At 53.2% G+C, this 21697-nt stretch overlaps 1 protein-coding gene across 1 annotated transcript in view; it reads left to right on the top strand.

The window, feature by feature from the left end:
• PIK3R5 (phosphoinositide-3-kinase regulatory subunit 5) overlaps positions 1 to 21697 on the top strand; it is a 70184-nt gene that overhangs the window by 45513 nt on the left and 2974 nt on the right. Inside the window, exons 4-15 of the mRNA XM_008153462.3 lie at positions 2342 to 2410; positions 3187 to 3325; positions 13572 to 13641; positions 16042 to 16216; positions 16686 to 16839; positions 17512 to 17595; positions 17871 to 18606; positions 18728 to 18890; positions 19191 to 19316; positions 19809 to 19937; positions 20111 to 20204; positions 20383 to 20459. Of these exons, the coding sequence (XP_008151684.2) occupies positions 2342 to 2410; positions 3187 to 3325; positions 13572 to 13641; positions 16042 to 16216; positions 16686 to 16839; positions 17512 to 17595; positions 17871 to 18606; positions 18728 to 18890; positions 19191 to 19316; positions 19809 to 19937; positions 20111 to 20204; positions 20383 to 20459 (2016 nt within the window). The remainder of the gene's footprint in view (positions 1 to 2341; positions 2411 to 3186; positions 3326 to 13571; positions 13642 to 16041; positions 16217 to 16685; positions 16840 to 17511; positions 17596 to 17870; positions 18607 to 18727; positions 18891 to 19190; positions 19317 to 19808; positions 19938 to 20110; positions 20205 to 20382; positions 20460 to 21697) is intronic.

The following is a 21697-nucleotide window of genomic DNA, read 5'->3' on the forward strand; positions in this document are numbered from 1 at the left end:
AACCTGGGCATATGCCCTGACTGGGAATCGAACTGTGACCTTCTGGTTCATAGGTTGACACTCAACCACTGAGCCACACCAGCCGAGCTAAAGTTTTCTTTTTTAATACATGACTGAGTTGGGAAACATTTGCCTTTCTCTACTAGCTAGCCCTTTACCTATAAGAAGAAAGTATTGGTTTATTAAGACTCCCAAGGTCCCAGCTCTAGCACCACCATTTACCTAGTGCATTTATACGCAAAGCAACTTAGGAGAGCTAACCCTCCCCTGGAGTGCTTACTGCACAACCCAAGTGTAAAGGATCAACTACTGTGCAGTGACGGGGAGCAGGCACACGGCCTATTCAGGAAAAAGGAAAGGAGAACCTTACAGTTGAGCCTGCGGGGGTCACCAGGCACAGGGGAGATGTGGGGCTGCCTCTGAGGCTTCAGCCCATGAGTTCTAGGTGGGGCTGAAAGGCGGAAGAATTCTAAATCTAAATTCTAAATCCCGTGCTCAGGTGTGTATGTGCAGTGGTGGGTGAGCACTAGAAAAAAGACAGTGCACAAAAGAATAACTAGAACTTTAAACATATACAGGAAAAATGTTGCCCCCGTGATCATAAAACAAATGCAAATTGAAACCATAATGAGACAGCCTTTGCCTAGCAAATTAGCAAGAAATTATAATAAGCAATGCAGAGAAGGTTGTAGTGAAACTGGCACGTTCAAACATATAAGATCTTATAAATGGCAAAATTCTTTTGGAAAGCAACGGGGCAATATGTTTAAAAGATCATAATATGTTTACAACCTTGATTGATTCCACTTCTTGAACTGTATTCTAGATAAATCATTCAAACTATCGAAAAAGAAATTTGCTCAAAGGTTTTCATTGCAAAAGCAATTAAATAGCAAGAAATAACCTCAAAGGTCTAAAATGAAACTAATACATTATAGTTATCTACCAGAAGGAATATTATACAGCTAATAAAAATAATGGATGTTATCTAAGGATATTAACACAATTTAATATGTAATAAAATTACAACAGTAATATTTATTAAATGGTTTAGGGGAAATTGATTACACATTTGGAAAAACACAGAGTGAGAATCCTAATTCATACCATACAACAAATGGAATTTTATATGTATTAAAGACTTAAATTTAAGAAAATAAAGTTTCAAAGAAAATATATGAGTAATTACATGATCAGTGCACGACAAAGCAAAATTCCATAAAGGAAAAAATTAACACATAATTTATGTACACAAAAAATGCATACATTTAAAAGCAAACAACAAACTGGAAAAAACCCCAAAAATGTTACAATACAGGTAACAGGTAAATGTATAACCAGAAGGGGAACAAAAGGTGGGCTTAGAGATCATGTACAAAACAGGAATTCATCTATAATATTACATGTCAAAGACATCAAGAGTAAAAATATACACACTCTGATGACTTTGCAGAGGGAAATACACAGAGAAACAATGTAAGGAGAAGTACGTTGAAACATTAGCAGTGGTTGAGTTTGGAAGGGGCCATTGTGAGTGGAGTTTTTTCTCATTTCTATTTTCCAAATTTTGTCTGGTGGTTACATTGCTTTTCACTAAAAAGAAAGAAAGAAAGAAAGAAAGAAAGAAAGAAAGAAAGAAAGAAAGAAAGAAAGAAAGAAAGAAAGAAAGAAAAGAAAGAAAGAAAGAAAGAAAGAAAGAAAGAAAGAAAGAAAGAAAGAAAGAAAGAAAGAAAGGGAAGGAAAGGGAAGGGAAGGGAAGGGAAGGGAAGGGAAGGGAAGGGAAGGGAAGGGAAGGGAAGGGAAGGGAAGGGAAGGGAAGGGAAGGGAAGGGAAGGGAAGGGAAGGGAAGGGAAGGGAAGGGAAGGGAAAGGAAGAAGGAAGGGAAGGGAAGGGAAGGGAAGGGAAGGGAAGGGAAGGGAAGGGAAGGGAAGGGAAGGGAAGGGAAGGGAAGGGAAGGGAAAGGAAGAAGGAAGGAAGGAAGGAAGGACTAGCCCAGCCAGCATGGCTCACAGCATGGCTCAGTGGGTGAACATTGATCTGTGAACCAGGAGGTCACAGTCAGGGCTTGATTGATGGGAGAGAATCATTGATTGGCTGTCTCCTGCACACCACCCCTGGGGTCCAAGTCCAGGTTGTGGGCTTGATCCCCAGGGGTAGTGTGCAGGAGACAGCCAATCAGTGATTCTCTCCCATCATTGATGTTTCTATCTCTTTCTCCCTCTCCCTTCCACCCTGAAATCAATAAAAATGTATTTAAAAAGCAACAACAATAAAACAAGGACGCACTGCTCTGTCTGCACCCGTGAATGAGCCTCGCCCTCCTCTCCTCTCCTCTCCACAGGTCCAAGAGAATGGTTCCTATGACCTCTTCACGCCCCTGGCCCTGCTCTTCTACTCCACTGTCCTCTGTGTAAGTTCCAGGGGGGGGCCAGGCGGGAGCTGGGGGAGGAGAGAGAACAGCCTGCACAGGGCAGGCGTAGCCCTCACAAACTCGGAGGATAAACACTGAGAGAGAAACTGTCCATCAATGACACACGAGATGCATGTCAACCTTCTGATGGCTTCAGCTTAGCCGTCTTGAGAGTCTCCAGTAACTCATGTGGATGCCGTTGTGCCTGGCACATCTGGCGCCCACGGAGGAGACAGTCACAGCCTCTCACAAGCCAGGAAAGAGACCCGTTAGAGAGATTCTATGCCCACCTCATTTGTACCCCCGCGGTCAGTGTTGCCCAGTGTAGTCACCCCCTATTCGCCAGACCAGGGGCATCAGGTGAGTCCATGTACATTGAGTCAGTCCACGTCACAGAAGAAGCGCTTCCCTCTAGTAAGGATAAATGTGGTTCAGACATTGAAGACCATCCCCGCAAAATGAGAGGCAGCAGCGGCCCCGTTTAGGTTGACTCCAGCTTTTCAGAGCGCTGCTCTCCTGACCTGGGTGAGCAGTGTTACGTTTAATAAAACCAAGGCCCTTTCGGTAGAGACATCCCTGGCTCCATCTTGCCTATCTGTAGCTCACTGCCTGTGGGTTACTTCCAGTTCTTCCTGACCTTGCTCTTGGACATGCGGCTGCCAGGAAATGTGTGCCCTTTGTGGAACATTCCAGAACAGTAGCAGGCTCTGCTCTGGAATATCAGTGCACTTTCTCCCACTCAGACTTCTCTGCTTGCCACTCCCTCTGCATTGCAGACACCGCACTTCCCGCCAGACTCAGACCTTCTTCTGAAGGCAGCCGGCACCTACCACCGATTCCTGACCTGGCCTGTTCCGTACTGCAGCATCAGCCAGGAGCTGCTCGCCTTCATCGATGCTGAGCTCAAGGCCCCAGGTCAGTGCTGAGTCGGCCTGCGCGGGGAGCAGGGATCTTGCAGGCAGGAGGTTCTTCTGGAACTGCCCTTTGGCTATGGTCCTCCTCGCCTCTCAACCTTCAGCTCTTCTCTGCCCATGGCCCTGATTCAAAACCCTGAAGTCTCCTCTTTATGGTGCTGTGTGTACCATATGCGCACCAGCATCCGATGGCTGAAAGCAGTGAGCGTAGGCAGTAACTCAAGGAGGAATTCTTCTCCTGCCCCGTATTGCTCAATTGGTAGGAGTTTCGTCCAGTACACTGAAAGGTTGTGGGTTCGATTCCCAGTCAGGGCACATACCTAGGTTATGGGTTTGATGCCTGATCCTGACCCAGTCTATGGGAGGCAACTGATTGATGTTTCTCTTTCTCTGTCTCTGTCCCTTCCCCTCTCTTTGAAAATCAGAAAATGTCCTCGGGAAAGGATAGAAAGGGAAAAAACAGAGGAATTCTTAGGGGAGGCTGTGCAGGAGGTCAGGGCAAGGAGACCACACCATGTGGCCTGTGCCTCTGCTCTGGTTATGCACGTGGTCTCTGAGGCTGCCCAGGTCCGACAGCAAAGCCCATGTTGACATGCGGCCCTCGCTTGTTCTCTTTGCCTCAGGAGCACGTGGAGGAATGTATGTGTGGATAGGTTCAGTCTGGCCACGGAAGGTGGCTGGTGTTGGGAATGAACAGGTTAATGGGCGCCATGACAAGTGTGGACAAAGGCCTGGTACTGTCTAAGTTTTCATATGTAGAGTCTGCAAAGTAGGAATTCTTGAGAAATTGCAGGTGCTATAATACACATGCAAATAAGGTAGAAGAAAACTACTGTCGAGCAAGAGAAAACATGATCAAGTATGATGTCCTGATAGGTAGTCTGATATTAGAGTTAATTCATCCCATCAGTCGCTCAAAGGAATAAAGTCAGTAAACAATTGAATAGGCCCCTCTAAAACATTTGATAAAATTTAATATCCATTCCTAATATTTAAAACCCCTCTAATATATTAAAACTTTTAATATACAGACGTGTTCTTAATAAGGTAACAGTTCACATGCAATACTAGAGGCATTTCCTTTTAGTCAATAATCTTTCTCTTCATGCTTACAACTATTTTGCCTATGCAAAAAAATAAAGAATAGTTCCTTTTCCAGAGAAGATAACATTTTAATAGGTAGAAATCAAACAATTGCTTATTTATTAAGACTAAGAGGATCACCTGAAGGACTGTCAGACTGGTAAACAGGGAGCTAAGAGCTTTGCCATATAATGGCATTAACCAGTTAGAAGACATGAAAAAAAAAAAAAACCACAACAATTTGCAATAGCGACTACAAATATAAAATAAATAAAATAAATGCAACTAATCTACATAGAAGAAATAAATTTAACCAAAGGATAAATAATTTAAAACACGTTGCTAGATTGAGTCAATATTGTAATAATATCCGGTGTTACCATGATCAAAAAACCAACATCTTTTACAATTTAACAAAATAGAGAAAGCCTATCAGTGCCCTACAATAGCATTTACCCATGCATTTTATATATATTTATGTATTCTTAAAGAAGAGTAAGGCTATATGTAGTTATGAAAATCATACACTATTGGGAAAAGAATACATGAATAATGGAACAAAATAGAATAGCTAGGAACAAATGAAATAGTAAAAAAAATGTTATATAACAAAGTGGCATCCTCAAATGGGTCCTGAGAAAAAATTGGTCATTTAATAAATAATATCAGGATAATGGAGAGACCATAAAAAATGAGTTAGAATTTTATCTCCAAAAAACAAAATTGAGTTTTATAAAAATAGCTTACAGGTGGATTAAAAGCTTAAGTGTAGAAAACAAGACCATGAAAGTAATAGAAGAAAAATAGGTTACCTGAGCTTAGAATAGAAAAGGATTGTCCTGCAAGACAAAAATTATAAAAGGCCAACAGATTTGAGAGCATAAAATTTAAAGCTCTTTATTTGGCAAAACCCACTATAAGTGAAAGGTAAATGACAAACTAAGAAAAAGATTTTCAATAAAAATAGTATTCAAACCCATGAAGAGTTCTTTTGAGTCAATTAAAAATAGGTCAACACATGCCGAAACCGGTTTGGCTCAGTGGATAGAGCGTCGGCCTGCGGACTGAAAGGTCCCAGGTTCGATTCCGGTCAGGGCATGTACCTTGGTTGCGGGCACATCCCCAGTGGGGGTTGTGTAGGAGGCAGCTGATCGATGTTTCTCTATCATTGATGTTTCTAACTCTCTATCCCTCTCTCTTCCTCTCTGTGAAAAATCAATAAAATATATTTAAAAATAAATAAAAAAATAAAATTATTAAAAAAAATAGGTCAACACACCAATGAAAATGTGAATAAAGCATGCTTTAAGCACATCAAAAAAAGAACTAACAACAGCTGAGAAACTTCCAAGACATTCACCCTCATTAGTAATAAAGAAAATGCAAAACTTAACAGTGAGACACCATTTTCCCCTAACAAATTGGCAAAGATAAAAAAAAAAAAAAAGTCAGTACTGGGGGGCTGTGTTCTCTAAAACATTAAAAAGAATATCCTTTCACCCAGCAATTCCATTCCTAGCAATTTGAACAATTATGGCTATGCAAAGATTTTCCTACAAGGATGTTCACTGATGAGTTCTTTCTAGTAATCAACCAATTCCAAAAAACCTAAATATTGGACATGGCTGAGTATATTGTAGCAAAGTCGTTTGGTGGAATGCTAGTCCATCGTTAAAAATAATATAGAAATGTAATTACTGAGATCAGAAGATGTTGAGTAACTTGAGTTTTTAAAAAAGCAGGCCCTCAAATACTACATATGTTGTAATCCCATTTTTTCTTTTAAATCTATACACACCAAGCCCTATTTAGTACTGACAGTGTTTCATTCTCATTGTACACATTATACACATAGAACAGAAGTACCAAATCTTATTCCCCAACAATTCACATAGGGAGCTCAGGCCTGAAGCTCTGTCTGTAGATTTCTTTGAGGGATTCATGACTTCCTTCCCCAACCAATCATCTATCTGATCTGTCTGCCCCCAGCCAATCAGCTGTGTGTGGTTACAGAGCAGAGCAGGCACAGGCTGAGGTGGGCCATCACCCAAGTCTACCTATTGCACGGACCTCACTTCATGGGAGAGACTTGGTGGAAGAATTAAGAAACCAGGAAGGCCCTGAGGAGAAGGTGTTGAACTAGGAAAGGTGCTTGGGCACATGATGAATCGAGAAATTGCCAACCTCACTTTCCAAGGCACCCTAAGTGAACAGACCAGTTTAAGGCTAATCTCTTTCATTCCCGTCCTTCCCACTGTCCCCAAAGTAAGTAGATCTAGATCACTTCTGGGCTTCTCGATGGTGACCAGAATTCCTTTAACAAGAATGCAAAGTTTTATTCCTGCTTATGATTTAGACCAGGAGTCCTCAAACTTTTTAAACAGGGGGCCAGTTCACTGTCCCTCAGAGCGTTGGAGGGCCGGACTATAGTTTTAAAAAAACTATGAACAAATTCCTATGCACACTGCACATATCTTATTTTGAAGTAAAAAAAAAAACAAAACGGCAAAAACACCCGCATGTGGCCCGCGGGCTGTAGTTTGAGGACGCCTGGTTTAGACGGAAAAGATTTAACTGCAAATGCCTTGGCAGGACCTTCTATCTATACCAAAGATGTAAACAACTCTTTCTTTCTTTGAAATGGCTAAGGGAGATGTTGGGCTGGGGAGGGCTGTCACCTGCAATGTGGGGCGACCGCTTCCCAATTTCAAGTGGAGCCAGCTGGCCCTCCTCGGCTGAAGGCACGCTATGCCTGGAAGTGTTTTTGTGGGCAGCTGAGCAGGAACTCTGTTCTGGGCAGCCCAGCGAGCAGATGGGGAGCAGAGGGGCGGGCTGTGGCGAGGCCCAGATGCTGGGACATGGGGTTCTGAGCCTGGGGGACAAGAGCCAGGCAGAGCAGCAACTGGAGCTGGATCCTTGGCACTCTTGCCCCCCCCCCCCCTGCTGAGGGGCAATGCCCAGGGAACCACGCGAGGCCTCAGATACCCGCTGACCCAGGAGAAGGCAGATGTGTGGAGAGGGACTCAGGCCAGGCTGCCCGTGCTAGGAACTTCTCTTCCAGGGAAAGCAGAACTGAAACAGGAAACCATCTCTTTCTCATGTCAGAGAGGCGTCTTCAGACAAAAACCAAGCTCTCAGACAAATGCATAGCGAGCCCGTGTCCCAGATGTGTTCCACCCGTCACCGAGGGAACCAGCGACATGACAGAGCTGGTTTAGAGGAGGGTGCGAGAAACTGATAGAAGTTTCTCATGCAAGGTAGAATAAGGTTGCAAAATTAGATACCAAATTAGTTAATATCATCTAGGAGAATAAAACTGTAACCTACGAGGGTATCTTTTGTCCGGAACAAAACACTCATCTCGCATCCACACGTTAACCTCTAATTTCACAGAACCTGAGCCCTCATCAACAGCAAATAGTAAGTTAACAAAATGACCCACATCTGCAGGAGCCTTAAGTGGGCTTGTTAGAAAATGCTTCAGGGTGGCTTTGTGGAGGCCTGTGGCTGAGGGCCCCACCCCTTGTGAGCCCAGCTGAGAGAGGCAGTGGGAGGAACGATGGTGGGGCTGGAATGGAGGCCGGGAATGAGGCCCGGGAGGAGAGGCTGAGGCTGAATCACTTGGCGGTGAGCAGTACTAGGTATTAGACCTCCGTGGTTTCAAATCCTGGAGCTCTGAGGCCGTTGGAAAGACATTTTACTTCTGGGAGCCTCAGTTTCCTCATCCATAAAATGGAAGGAGGCTATCTCCCGCTCAGAGCAGTTTGCGAGGCTAAACGCTGACCTACATTGATTTCACATTGCTTGGGCAGGAGGGTGTGGGGTGTGTTGGCTTAAGAGAGAGGTCCTGGCAAGGTCACAGGAAGTAGATGACCAGGGACCTGAAGAGCTGGGCCCTCCACCCAGGGAGCCTTAGGGAGCGAGTTGCCATGGAGATGAATGAAACAGTTTACTCCTCTTTGATGTGGCTGGGTAGCAGAGGAAGTGGGCAGGTGATGAAGCCCCGGGCCTCCCCCTTCTTCCTGACTCCACCCCCAACAGGGTGCCTACTGGCTGCGCTCTGGGGCTGGCAGGAAACCTCACATCAGTGCTGCCAGGTCCTGCCCACCACAGCCTCTGGGGCTAAGCCCACATGTTTGTTGGGTATTTACGCTGTGACCACATGGCTGCGCTCAGCACAATGCTTGCCCGCAAAGAATTTATCTGTAATCCTGAGGGGTGACAGTGGGCATCCGATGGGTGAGTCACTCAGAGTGCCCCAGCCTCAATGCCTGCATCTCACCCAGACCACGGCCCCATGAAGTAAGAGGGAAAAGCAATATTATTCCCATTTTGTACGTGACACAACCAAGGCTTGGAAAAGTTTGTTTCTTGCCCAAGCTACAGAGCCAGGTGTGAGAGAAGAAACACGGGCCTTGGTATGACAAAGACGTCTGCTTTGTTACGTATTAGTTGGTGACCTGGGACAGCTTACATAAGCTTTCCTTGTCAAAAGCAGGGCTGAAATTGTGGTTGATGGTGGTGGTGGTGGTGGTGGTGGTGGTGGTGGCGGCGGCAGCGGCAATGGCTGCATTACCTGTGTGCTTACGGTGAACTAAATGGGGAGGTCTGAAAGTTCCAGCCCTCAAATCAATCACATGGCTGGTGCCATAGGGCAACCAGCTCCCTGCAGGAAGCTATCTAGGGACCCACCCAGGGTCACCTCATTAGCAAAAACTCAGGTCCAGTTAAAAGGGGCTTGTGATAGATGCTGCTCTCACCCCATCACTCAGGAAATGACAAGGATTTTAGGAGTTCTGTCCCAGGAACTGGGGATGAACATATACACATAATAAATATACACGTAATAAATATAAATAACACTGAGTTTCCAGATTATTATGATCTCTGAACACATAATAATCTGGCCACTCAGTGTATATATATTAGAGGCCCGGTGCATGAATTCATACACCAGGCCAGGGGGAGGGGACATGGGCGGTTGGCTGGCCTGCCTGCTGGTTGAACTCCTGGTCAAGGGGACAATTTGCATATTAGCCTTTTATTATATAGGCTATACACTGAGTGGCCAGATTATTATGTGTTCAGAGATCATAGTAATCTGGCCACTCAGTCTATATTCCTCATCATATCATGTTACTATAGGGGGAGACTCAGGGAAGGAGTGGAAGGCAGATGTTCCAGAAATCATGGGGTGTGATTAGTTGAGACGGCTGCCTATAAAAGAAAGCGTGAAATAACAGTGGCTTACATTTTTTACACCCCTCCCCCTCACTTCCTCCTGTTAACTGGAATGAGGACTTGATGGCCGGCACTCTAGCAGCCGTCTTAGACAATGGAATGACCTTGAGGACGAAGGCTCCTGCCAAGAATGGAGGAGCAGAAAGGTGGGAGAAGCCTAGTCCCGAATGTGCATGGGACCACTAGTAGGAGAGGGTCTGTGCTGTTTTTACTCTGATCCCTGGATTGCCTTCCACCCGATTTTTTGTTTTAATGTCTTTGTTGGGGGGCAGGGGAGTTTCATCTGATGCACCGTGCTTCACTTGGGAACTGTTGGCATCCAGGATTTCCAGCTCTGGAAATAACTCCCTCTGGGTGAGGGTGTGCCCAGGGCACAGACGTCCTCCTAAAAGTCCCCCAACAGCAAAATCAGGGACAGGGCAAGGTTATATGGAGTCTGCATAGTGATATGAGGCAGCTCCCAGCTCTGCTTGTGCTGCGATCCCCAAATGAGACTATTCAGATATTATCCTATTTAATAATAGACAAATATGCAAATTGACCATATCTCTGACACACCCACAAGCCACGCCCACAAGCCACGCCCACCATCCAATCAGAGCGAGTATGCAAATTAACCCAAACCAAGATGGCTACAGCCACAGAGAGCAAGGTTTCCTAGGTAACAGAGGAAGCCAAGGTTTCTGCCTGCCCTTGCCAGGCCTAAGCCTCCACTCAAGCTACAAAATTTCAATTATAGAAGGTAAACAAATTCAAACAAATGGCAGCAGAATGGAGCTTGAGAGAGCAGGCCAGGGTTGCCGCCGGCAACAGGGGAAGCAAAGCTTTCCGCACACCCTGGCCGGGCCCACCCGCTTAAAGCAACAAAGTTTCAATTATAACCCCAACACAAATGGCTGCCGGCCTCGGAGGGAGCCCCAGGCTTGGCTCTGCTCCAGGCTCCAAAGTTTCAATTGTAGAAGGAAAATAAATTCCAGATACCAGAGCCTCTGCTTGGGTTGCCAGGGGGCGTGGCCATCCTGCAAACCACCACAGGCCCCTCGCTCAGGCCACCCCACACCCCAAGGGAACCCCCACCTGATCCTGGGATGCCCTTCAGGGCAAACCAGCTGGCCCCCACCCCTGTACCAGGCCTCTATGCCTATCTAATAAAAGAGTAATATGCAGATTGATCATCACTGCAACACACAATATAGCTGCCCCATGTGGTCAAAGATCCTGCCCCCATGTGGACACAAGATGGCCACCACAAGATGGCCAGCAGGAGAGGGCAGTTGGGAGGCACCCGGCCTGCAAGGAAGGGCAGTTGAGAGGGACCAAGCCTGCAAGGAGGGCAGTTGGAGGTGATCAACCCTGCAGGAGAGGGCAGTTAGGGGTGACCAGGCCGCAGAGGAGGGAAGTTGGGGGCAAACAGGCTGGCAGCAGAGTGGTTAGGGGGTGATCAGGCTGGCAGGCAGAAACAGTTAGGGGCAATTAGGAAGGCAGGCAGGCAAGCAGTTGGGAGCCAGCAGTCCTGGATTGTGAGAGAGATGTCCGACTGCCCATTTAGGCCCGGTCCCTGGGATCGGGCCTAAATGGGCAGTCGGACATCCCTTGAGGGGTCCCAGATTGGAGAGAGTACAGGCTGGGCTGAGGGACAACCCCCCTCCGTGCACGAATTTTGTGCACTGGGCCTCTAGTCCTATATAATAAAAGCCTAATATGCAAATTGTCCCCTCGGGAGTTCCACTGACTGGGAGTTCGACTGCTTGCTATGATGTGTGCTGACCACCAGAGGGCAGTGCGGAGTGAAGGAAGGCCCTGGTGGGCAGCTGGCAGTTGGGAGAAGGAAGGCCCCCATCAACCTGGATCGCCAGCCAGGCCTAGGGACCCTACCTGTGCACGAATTTCCTACACTGGGCCTCTAGTCCTAAGATAAACAGGGAGAGAAATACAAGATGTGGCTGAATGTTCCTTGTCATGGAGACTAATGGAGAAGAGCAAGCTTTAAGGAGAAAGTGGTCAACAGTATCAAAGACTCAAAAAAAAAAAAAAAGGCAATTCAAGGAAAATGATGATAAGGTTGAGGCCTTGGGTGTTGTGACTTCAGGAGGGCAGTCAAGGAGGGCAGTTCAGTGGCATCTGGAAGAATCTGTTGGAGGGAGAGTGATCTTTCTGGCTGCTCCCCTCCCCAGGAGAGTGGCCAGCTGTGTGGCCTGCATCCATAGAGGCAGAGTGGGCGGTGAGGCGATGAGTCCATGGGGTGTGGGTTACTGTTAAGAACATCCTATATAATAAAAGGGTAAATGCAAATAGACCCAATGGCAGAACAACCGAACAACCAATCAAAGTGCAATATGCTACTGATATGCTAAGGCTGCTCAACCACTCACTGTGACGTGCACTGACCACCAGGGGGTCCCTCAGCCTGCCTGTGCCCTCTCGCAATCTGGGACTCCTTGGGGGATGTCGGAGAGCTGGTTTCAGCCCGATCCCACAGACCACTCCCCTTGGGAGGGTGCCAGATGCAGGGCTCATGGTTGGTGAGCACTGCTGCGGCAGCACGAGCCTCTCCTGATCAGGACCGATTGGGTGTGAGCACGCGGCAGGCACAGTGGGACCAGGATGAGCAGGAGCAGCAGGTAGGAGCTGCAGGAGGCGTTGGACTGTGGGTTTCAGCCCAATCCCTGCAGGCCACCCAGAGGGACCCCACCCATGCACGAATTTGTGCACTGGGCCTCTAGTCCCATGATAAAAGGAAAGAGCAGACGAGTCGAGAGGAGGCAGCTTGTCTGTGTGCTCCTCGCGGGGAACCCATGACGGGCGGGCATCCTCATCCGCTCCAGCATTTTCCTGGGGGGCGAAAGGGGCACCGGGGGCGGGGGAGATGTACGCTCGTGTGTCTGTGAGTGCTGCCAGACAGTGTTCCCAGTCCTGATAGGAGTAGCCACTGTCTGGGACTCTCCTATCAAAACAGATACAACAGTCATGTCTAAACATGTGACAATTACATAAAAGAAACACCAAACAGAAGTCCCAAATCAAAGCAAGTAGGTGCTAAATCAGAATGGCATAAATTGACCATTTCCTTCCATGTGCTAGACAAACATCAGGGTCTTTCTTCCTGCTTTCTGCAACGCTTCCCAAGTGGATTGCCTTTCTGCTCCCCACTCCCACCGGCCCAGGCTGGCCCTGCCACCGACAGGGACCCCGTAAAGACTTCCAAGCTCTAACAAGGGCGCTGTCCCCTGAGGCCCAGCCTCTGCTCTGTCACCCTTGTCAGTGAGGAGAGCGAAATGTGCTTTGATCTCCTCCCGAGGGTGGCACAGAACCGAAGACACACTGTGGAGGGTCTGTTTCCAGCTACAGAACTGAGCCAAGTTGCAGGAAGCGCTTCAGTTCATGTCTCCACACATTTGAAGTCAAGGAGGCAGCAGGTGGGCGGGGCGGAGAGGAAGACTGGGTGGCGGCGTGGTGCAGAGGCTCAGTCTGGGAGGGACCCCATCAGGGGGTCTGTGGTCCCTGAAAAGTTGTAGGAGGCCAGGCCAAGATGCTGGAGGAAGGAGAGAGTGTGGGAGGGGCTGAGGCTGAGGGCATGGCCCGAGGGTGCCCGGCACGCCCACTGCAGGACACCTGGACTGAGAGAGGGCAGCCGTGACAGGAGCCAGGACTGCTGGACAGCAGGAGACCGGCCTCGGGTCTCCTCTCAGGGTGCTCTGCCCGCTGCCTCTGAGGAGCAAAGCTTGGCGGGTGGCTGGAGCCAGGTGGGGCCTGGGGCTCATCTTGTTAGAGGCCCCGTAGGCGTCAGGTGTGATCTGCCCCTGGTCCTGAACCCCATCCAGGAACTCCCACAATAACTGTCCGGTGCGGCCACTGTGGGGTGCAGGCCACGAGCGCCGGTGGGCCAGGTAAAGCATGAATCTGTTCTTTTCCTTTGGCCACAGGAATCTCCTACCAGCGGCTGGTGAGGGCCGAGCAGGGTTTGCCCATTCGGAATCACCGCAGCTCCACTGTGTGAGTGCCCTTGAGGAGGGAGAGACAGTGTGGGAGTGGGGGTGGGGTCGGGATGGGACTGCGCCCACTGTTCCACCGTTCCCGCACCAGCACCCCTGCATCCCTCCCTCACTGCACCCCACCCAAGCCCCCAGCACACAGGCTTAGACCTGGGACCCCGGAATTGCCGGTGATGTTTTGTGCACAGAGCCGCTTTCTTGGCTGAGGGTCTTTCATCAGATTCCTAAACAGGTCTGAGACTTAAAAGAAAAAAAAAGTTAAGAATCAGCTGCATTGATCCTGCCAGGTGCTGGGCACACATTACCTCACGTCACCCCACTTTTCAGATGAGGAAACTGAAGGTCAGAGAGGCCCAGTAGCCTCCCCAAGGTCACACAGCTACGAGTGCCTGAGCCAGGACCCGAACCTCAGTCTTCCTCGAAATCCCATGCTCTCCCCACAGTGTCTTTCTGCCTGTTTATAGAGCAGCATTTGCCAAACTTTCTTTTTTTTTAAAACCAGAACCTGCAATAAAGGATTCATTTTCTATGACAGCCTGGCGTGCGCGCGTGCACGCGCACGCACACACACACACACACACACACACACACACACAGCTAAAACAGGTTTCACGAATTGAAACGTACCCTTACCTCCTAGGGTGAGCTCTGTCCCCTTCTATTCCACTTCATTTAAAAGGCAAGTCTGGTTGTGACTCCCCAATGGACTGCATTGCCCACTCACGGGGCCGGGTCTGCAGTTCAACAAACACTAGAAGCGAAGCCTCCATTCCAAGGACCCTCCAGCGGGTCTCCGGGCGTGTGGGCGCTCTCTCCTGGACACCTGGGCGCCCAGACACGTCAGCTCCAGCAGCAGAAATTGTAGTCACCCCGCCCTCCCACCCCCAGGCAGCGCAGGTTTTGAGCGAGAGACCGAGGGTACGAACATTTGTAAATGTTAGCTTAGCAAGTAAATAAGCTACCTCCCGGGCGAGGCAGGGGGCTGGCGAACCCTCACCAACATCGTCGGGCACTTACTGAGCTTTGGGCACTGCTATGGGCATCGCTGCTCCCTGCAATCCTCATGCTCACCTTATGGAAAAGGCAGTTTTAAGGTCAGGGAACTGAGTTCCCAGAGGTGAGTAGAAGGTCTCGGGGCTGAGGGTGAACTCACCTCTGTTTCCTGTGAGTTGGAAAGGATGGTCGGTTTTCCAGCGGAGATGGCGGGCCGGTGGCCAGGTGCAGGCTGGCCGGGCTGGGCCTGCACACAGTGAATCAAGGGGGAAAGTGAGGCTTTGTGTGCCCAGCACCTGGGGTCAAGCCCACAGTGAAGGAGAGGGGCTCAGGTAGGGGCTGCTTACGGGAGCCTGCCCCCTTTTTCTTAAAAGAGAGAAATCAAGCATAGTTTCTCCCCAGGATGATGCCTCTGACAGCGCCGGGTCCTGAGCCCAGGGCCCCGCTCGGGGCAGATGCCCACAGGGGCTGGGGGGAGCGCCTCCTGCACGGCGCTGCTTTGCGCTGGTGTGAACGCAGCTCGCAGCTGGGGTTTGGGGGAGAGCGCAGCGAAGGGGAGCCGCGCGCACTACAGCATGCGCGGGCGGGCGCACTGGCGCGGGGATGGCTCAGGCGCGTTCGAGGAGATGCAGCGATGAGGATCGAGGGTCGGCGTGGGCGAAGTGAGAACCGTCCTGGGTTGTTAACCGTTAACTGAGTAATTGACACCTCGGGGTTCACGGTTCTCAACATTTGTGTACGTTTGAAATTTCCATAATGAACAAACGTCACACTGGCCCCGCGGAGGAGCCCGGGGTGGAGCGGGGAGAGAGGCGGAGGGGGCTGGACACACTCCTCCCGGCCAGTGCCGGCTGCGTGATGCTCGGCCAGTTAGGAAAGGGTCCCCCGGGCAGAGGACTCGGATGCAGCCCTGAGTTGGCCCGCCTTCCTCCTGGCAGATGCCACCTTACCCCGCAACCCGTGGCTTGAGGAGCAGGGCGGGGGCCGAAATTTCAGCCCCCCTGCACCACGGCAACCATGTGTCTGTCCGCTTCCCCTTCCCAAAACGACCGCCTGGCTTCCAGCCACATCACCAAAACATAGTCTTCTCTTGAGCCATCTTATATCCATTCAGATGTCCTGTAGAAAAAAAGTGTTTATATAAAAATTAAGGAAAACTTATTTTTAAAAATTGAGTTCAGTGTTTAAAAGGTCTTTGAAAACACTGGGGGTAAAATACTCAAAAGTAGACCATACACTTTCCTCTTAGAACCGGGACCCTTGAGCCCCCACCGCTCGTGGCCTCAGGCCCTGCCTGGGCTGTGAGGAGGCCCGGGCCTGGGGGGGGGGGGGGGGGGCGGGACACAACCCCAGCATGAGGCCTGTGGCTGCGCCCCCGGGGCCCACAGCCTCTCCTCTGTGCCCCCAGCACCGTGCTGCTGCTGAACCCCGTGGAGGTGCAGGCAGAGTTCCTCGCCGTGGCCAACAAGCTGAGCGCGCCCGGGCACTCGCCCCACAGCGCCTACATCACCCTGCTCCTGCACGCCTTCCAGGCCACCTTCGGGGCCCACTGTGACCTCGCGGGTCTGCACTGCAGGCTGCAGGTATGTGTCTGGGGCCCGGGGTCAACCCTGCCCCCTTCTCGCAGACCTGCTCCATCTTAGGGCTGCAGTCTCCAGGGTACACTGGCCTCCTCACCCCGGGGCATGGCGGGCGGTGGTTGGAGAGCTGGCCTTGCCAAGAGGCTCTCTGTTGTGCTGGGGCCTGACCAGGTGGGTGGGACCCGCCTCAGGGGAATGAGATTCAGACTGAAGCTGGAAGACTGGTGTCTGGTCCCAGCGCTGGGACAGGCCAGCTGTGTGGCCCTGGACGGACCCTCTGGCTCCAGGCCCTTCTCTCATGACCATGTCCTGAGATGGCGGTTGGGGGCGGGCCTGGCTCCCGGTCTGTGGGTGGAGATGGGTGATGAGGCTCAGAGGGCCTGGGCCCTACTGCCCTCGGGGAGACCTGGGAAGTGGTGGCGGGCAGCCGGCCATGGTGCAGGAGCAAGCCGGCCGCCTCCTGGGGTTCCAGGCCAAGGCCCTGGCTGAGCTCGAGGACGTCTACACGGAGACGGCAGAGGCCCAGGAGCTGGCAGCTGGCATCGGGGATGCCGCCGAGGCCCGGCAGTGGCTCAGGACCAAGCTGAAGGCGGTGGGAGAGAAAGCCGGCTTCCCCAATGTGTTAGGTGAGGCTCTGGGACAGGGGGGCCCACTTTCCCGGTCGCCTGCCCTGGCTCCCACCGTGAGCAGTCCAGGTCGGCCTGGAGGCTCTGCTCCACACAGTCACTCGGGGACCACGCTCCTCACCATGTCCTCACCCTGGTGCCTGGTTCCTGCCTGCGGGGTCAGGGCCGGGCGCACCATGTGGGGCCGTGGGAAGAGGAAAGCGTGTGCTAATCAAGGCCAGGGGCCTTTCCTTGGGCTGAAGATAATACGGAAGTTGCACGCATCACATAGACACATCCCCTTGGCCCACTTTAGTCACATGGCCACACCTCACCCCGAGGAGCCTGGGAAACTTCCTCTCCACAACGTGTTACCACAGAAGGGGCACAATACCCTCGCATCTGAAGGGAGAGTGCCCTTGCTTTCCCGTTTGGACCCTGTGAAAGGAGAATCGGAGTGTGTGCCCGCCACATTGACACAGCCTATCAAGGGCATGGCACCCCCACAGTGCCCTGTGGCTGCGAGCCAGCATCCCAGCGCTCAGCTCCAGCTCAGCCTTGGCCCACCAGGCTTCACGGCCTGGCCCACCCTCTCCCAACTCTGCCCTCTTCTCTAAGGCCAGGGCACTGGGCTGGCCAATCTCCGGGCTCCTTCCCAGGCCTCACCTTGGCTGGCCCCGCCCGTGCTTACAGATACTGCGAAACCCGGCAAGCTCCGCACCATCCCCATCCCTGTCGCCAGGTGCTACACCTACAGCTGGAAACAGGACAGCTTTGGTAAGCAGCCGGCTGGGGCCCCGTGGTGCCCACCCCAGCGGCCTGGGCTCTCTGCCCGGCCCGTCTGTGCAGCAGCCTCCACTCCCCACCAGCCCGCCGGCCTGAGCAGGCCCTGGGCAGGGCAGAGGCCGCACTCTGAGTCCTGGGCTGGACTTGACCCGCCTTCTGGCATCTCCTCCCCAAGTCCATTCTGTCTGAACCTGTCACCCCCCCAAAGGTGAGCGGGAGAGGGCTCCTGGGCCGCACACCCAGCGGCGCCTCCCTTTCCCGCGCAGACGTCCTGCAGGAGATGCTGCTCAAGGAACAGGAGCTGCTGCAGCCGGGGCTCCTGGGGGACGAGGACGAGGAGGAGGAGGAGGAGGAGGACGAGGAGGAAGAAGAGGAGGAGGAGGACTTGGAAACGGATGGGCAGTGTGCCCAGAGGGACTCACTGTTTTCCACCAGCTCGGAGGCCTCCCGTGACTCCGCCCTGTCCCTTGCCTCGTCCCAGACCTTGGGGGCCACCCTCTCCAGCCAGTTGCTGACCTCCTTTGTCTCGGGCCTCTCTGACGGCGTGGACAGTGGCTACGTGGAGGACAGCGAGGAGAGCTCCCCGGAGTGGCCCAAGAGTCCGGGCGGCCGGGAGCGCCGGGGCTACCGCAGGCCCGGGCAGAAGTTTAACAGGATCTACAAACTGTTCAAGAGCACCAGCCAGCTGGTGCTGCGGAGGGACTCTCGGGGCCTGGAGGGCAGCCCGGACTCGGCACTGCCCCTGCGGCGGGCCGGGAGCCTCTGCAGCCCCCTGGACAGCCCGGCGCTGCCCCCCGCCCGGGCCCAGCGCTCCCGCTCCCTGCCCCAGCCCAAGCTCAGCACCCAGCTGCCCAGCTGGCTCCTGGCGCCCGCCTCGCGCCATCAGCGCCGCCGCCCCTTCCTGAGCGGGGACGAGGACCCCAAGGCTTCCACCCTCCGCGTTGTGGTCTTCGGCTCCGATCGGATTTCGGGGAAGGTAGCTCGGGCCTACAGCAACCTGCGGTAAGAGCCGGACTGGGTGCGTCTCTGCCGGGTGGCAGGGTGGCGGTGCTGGTGGCGTCTCAGGCTTGAGCTTAGGTCCGACAGGGACCCGGGCACCTTCTCACCACATTCTTGTTGCCAGGCTGCTGGAGAGCAATCGCCCCCTCCTCACCCGGTTCTTCAAGCTGCAGTTCTTCTACGTGCCCATGAAGCGAAGCCAGGGGGCCTGCTCCAGCGCCTGCCCGGCCCCTCGGAGCCAGACACCGCCCCTCCCCCCCGAGTCCCCGAGGCACCCCCTCCCTACAGTAAGCCCCGGCCCCGCACCAAACGAGGAGGGGGGGGAAGTAGGTGGACATAAGCAGGCAGCAGCCATCCGAGAGGGCGGGCTGGAGGCCACCAAAGCCACCACTGGTTGTGGGGCACCTTCTCCCGCCTGGCCCTTGCTCCCGGGAGTGGTCCCCGCCCTGCACTTGGGGGTGGCGTTTTGCTGTGTGACACAGGCGTGTCCAAGGGCAGCGGGGGAGCTCAGATTAGGGCTGCAGGGCTGCCCGGGGCCCTGACAGGCCCCCTGGGTCTCTGGGCATGACTCTGGCCCCTTGTCTCAGGAGCTGGGCGCGGCCCAGTGGGAGGAGAGCACCAACGACATCTCTCACTACCTCGGCATGCTCGACCCCTGGTATGAGCGCAACGTGCTGGGCCTCATGCACCTGCCCCCCGAAGTCCTGTGCCAGGTAAGTGGCCCCTGGGAGGGAAGAGAAGGCCCACTGGCTGGGGTCACCCGCCTCGCTCAGAAGGCCCTGGTTTGGGGAGGTCCAGCTCGAGGACTCCACGGAGGACCAGGGTGCACTTGGGGATGAGCAGAGAGAGTAGGCGAGAAGCAGGACAGGGCTCTGGGGCCGAGGGGTGGAGTCACCACAGTGACAGGGAGGCTTCTCAGAAGGGTCCAGGGGACCTGGGGCTTCAGCCCCCGTCCTCAGCGCCGCTCTGTCCAGCTCTGCCAGGGCCCTCCTGAGCCCCGGGCCAGGTGGGGAGCGGTGTGGAGACCGGCTGTGGGTGCTCCCCTGACCGTCTGTCCCCTGCTTTCGCCTCACCACCCCTCCCTGGCTCTCTCCTCTGCGTGTCTCTGCATGTGTGTGCATGTTCCTCTGCCTCTCCCTCTCATCTCCCCTTTCCCTCCCGCTCGCCGTCCACCTGCCCCTCTGGCTCTGGCTCCCCCGACGCAGCAGTCCCTGAAGGAGGACTCCCGGCCCCTGGAGGGCTCCCCCGCCCAGCTGCCCATCCTGGCCGACATGCTGCTCTATTACTGCCGCTTCGCTGCACGGCCGGTGCTGCTGCAGGTCTACCAGACAGAGGTGAGTGCCCGCCGCCCAGCCACCGGCTCCCTCGGACTCACGGGCAGGCCTCCCTCACATCGCCGGGCCCCAGCCTGTGCCTGTCCCCACCCCATGGCAGCCCCAGCCCTGAGCCGGAGGAGCCTGCTGGGTCCCTGCAGGGGCCCCACTGATGCCTGTCTTGCCCTCTGCAGCTGACCTTCATCACCGGGGAGAAGGCCACGGAGATCTTCATTCATTCCCTGGAGCTGGGTCACTCTGCTGCCACACGGGCCATCAAGGCTTCAGGTGAGTGCTGCCTGAGTCCCGGGGAGACAGGTGGGGGCCCCAGGAGGTGGAGCCCTGGGGAGGGAGGGCCCTGGGAGGCAGGGTCACCGGAAAGCAGGGCCAGAGGTGGGGGCGGGGAGGTAGAGCCCCAGGGTCTGCAAGTGGCACCGAGTGAAGGGTCTGTCTGCGTGTGGCACAGGTCCTGGCAGCAAGAGGCTGGGCATCGACGGGGACCGGGAGGCCGTCCCTCTAACACTACAGATAATTTACAGCAAGGTAAGACGGCGCTGGGCCACGGCCCTCCGGGGTCTGCGCCTGATCCTCCTCACGCAGAGCCAGACTCGGGCTCCCGGGCCCCAGTTTTCAAGCTGGAGAGCGCAGAAGGCCTCCCCCCAGGCTCTGCCCCTCCTGAAGGTGCCAGCAGCTCCCGTGCAGTGTCAGGGCCTGGCTACAGGGCGAGGTGGAGAGGGGGGCAAGGCTGGGGCTTCCAGAGCCACCACGAGGGAGAGGCCACGGTCTGGGGGCCGCTGTGCCAGGCTGGGTGCATGGGAGGTGGGATGAGTGGGAGAGGGACTGAAGAGATATTTGAGGTAAGAGAGGAAGGGGTGCCCATGAGCATGAGTCTCTGAGCATGGCACACTTTGGGGGACAGGCCACGAGAGCCTTGACCTCACCAATGGGGCCCCTCCTGCCTTATTTTCTTCCTTCTTTCAACCATTCAAAAGATATTGATTTAGCACCGACTCCTGCCAGGCCCTGTGCTGGGCAAGGGGGAATGCAGTAATCAGGGAGGGCTGGGCCCTGCCCTTAGCTTTTTCAGAAGAGAGAGACAGACAGGAAACAAGGAAATGGCCAAGGTGATGTCTGACAAGGCAATCAAAGGGCTGATGGGATGGTGGTCATGGGCTACTTCACATTTGGTGGCCATGGAGGTGGGCAGGCGGGACTGACCCCGAGAGTGTGTGCCAGGTGTTTGTTAGCACCTACTGAGTCCCAGGCATTGTTCTGGGCACTGGTAGTGTTGTTAAGAGTGAACAAAATGCTTACAGCCTGGGGGATGGTAGGCAGTGGTTAGATGGACCCACAGATGTATGATTAAAACTGACACACAGATGAAGGAGAGATACATGGTACTGGGAGAACCTCCAGGGGGTTCTTCAACCCAGTCAGGAAAGTTAGACGCTTCCTAGAGAAGGGACATTGAGTCAATATTGGGGGGGGCAACAGGGGTTAGTTAAGCAAAAGAGAGAGGGATGTATTCCCCAGACAGAGGAGGCAGCATGTTCAAAGGCCCTGTGGCAGAAGAGAGCCTGAACAGCAAAGGTGATGAGGTGAGGCTAAAGAGAGAGGTGGGGCCAGAATACCAAGGGCCTTAATTATAGTGAGAGGAGTTTTGTCCAGTCACAAGAGCAGTGGGTATTCTTTGAAGGGGCTTAAGTTTGGGGTGGTGCTGGGAATGTGTGTGACATGATCAGATTGAGGTTTAGAAGTTCCCTCTGGCAGCTCTGTGGAGA

This window comes from Eptesicus fuscus, chromosome 20 (assembly GCF_027574615.1).
Source record: "Eptesicus fuscus isolate TK198812 chromosome 20, DD_ASM_mEF_20220401, whole genome shotgun sequence".
NCBI classification, from domain to species: Eukaryota; Metazoa; Chordata; class Mammalia; order Chiroptera; family Vespertilionidae; genus Eptesicus; species Eptesicus fuscus.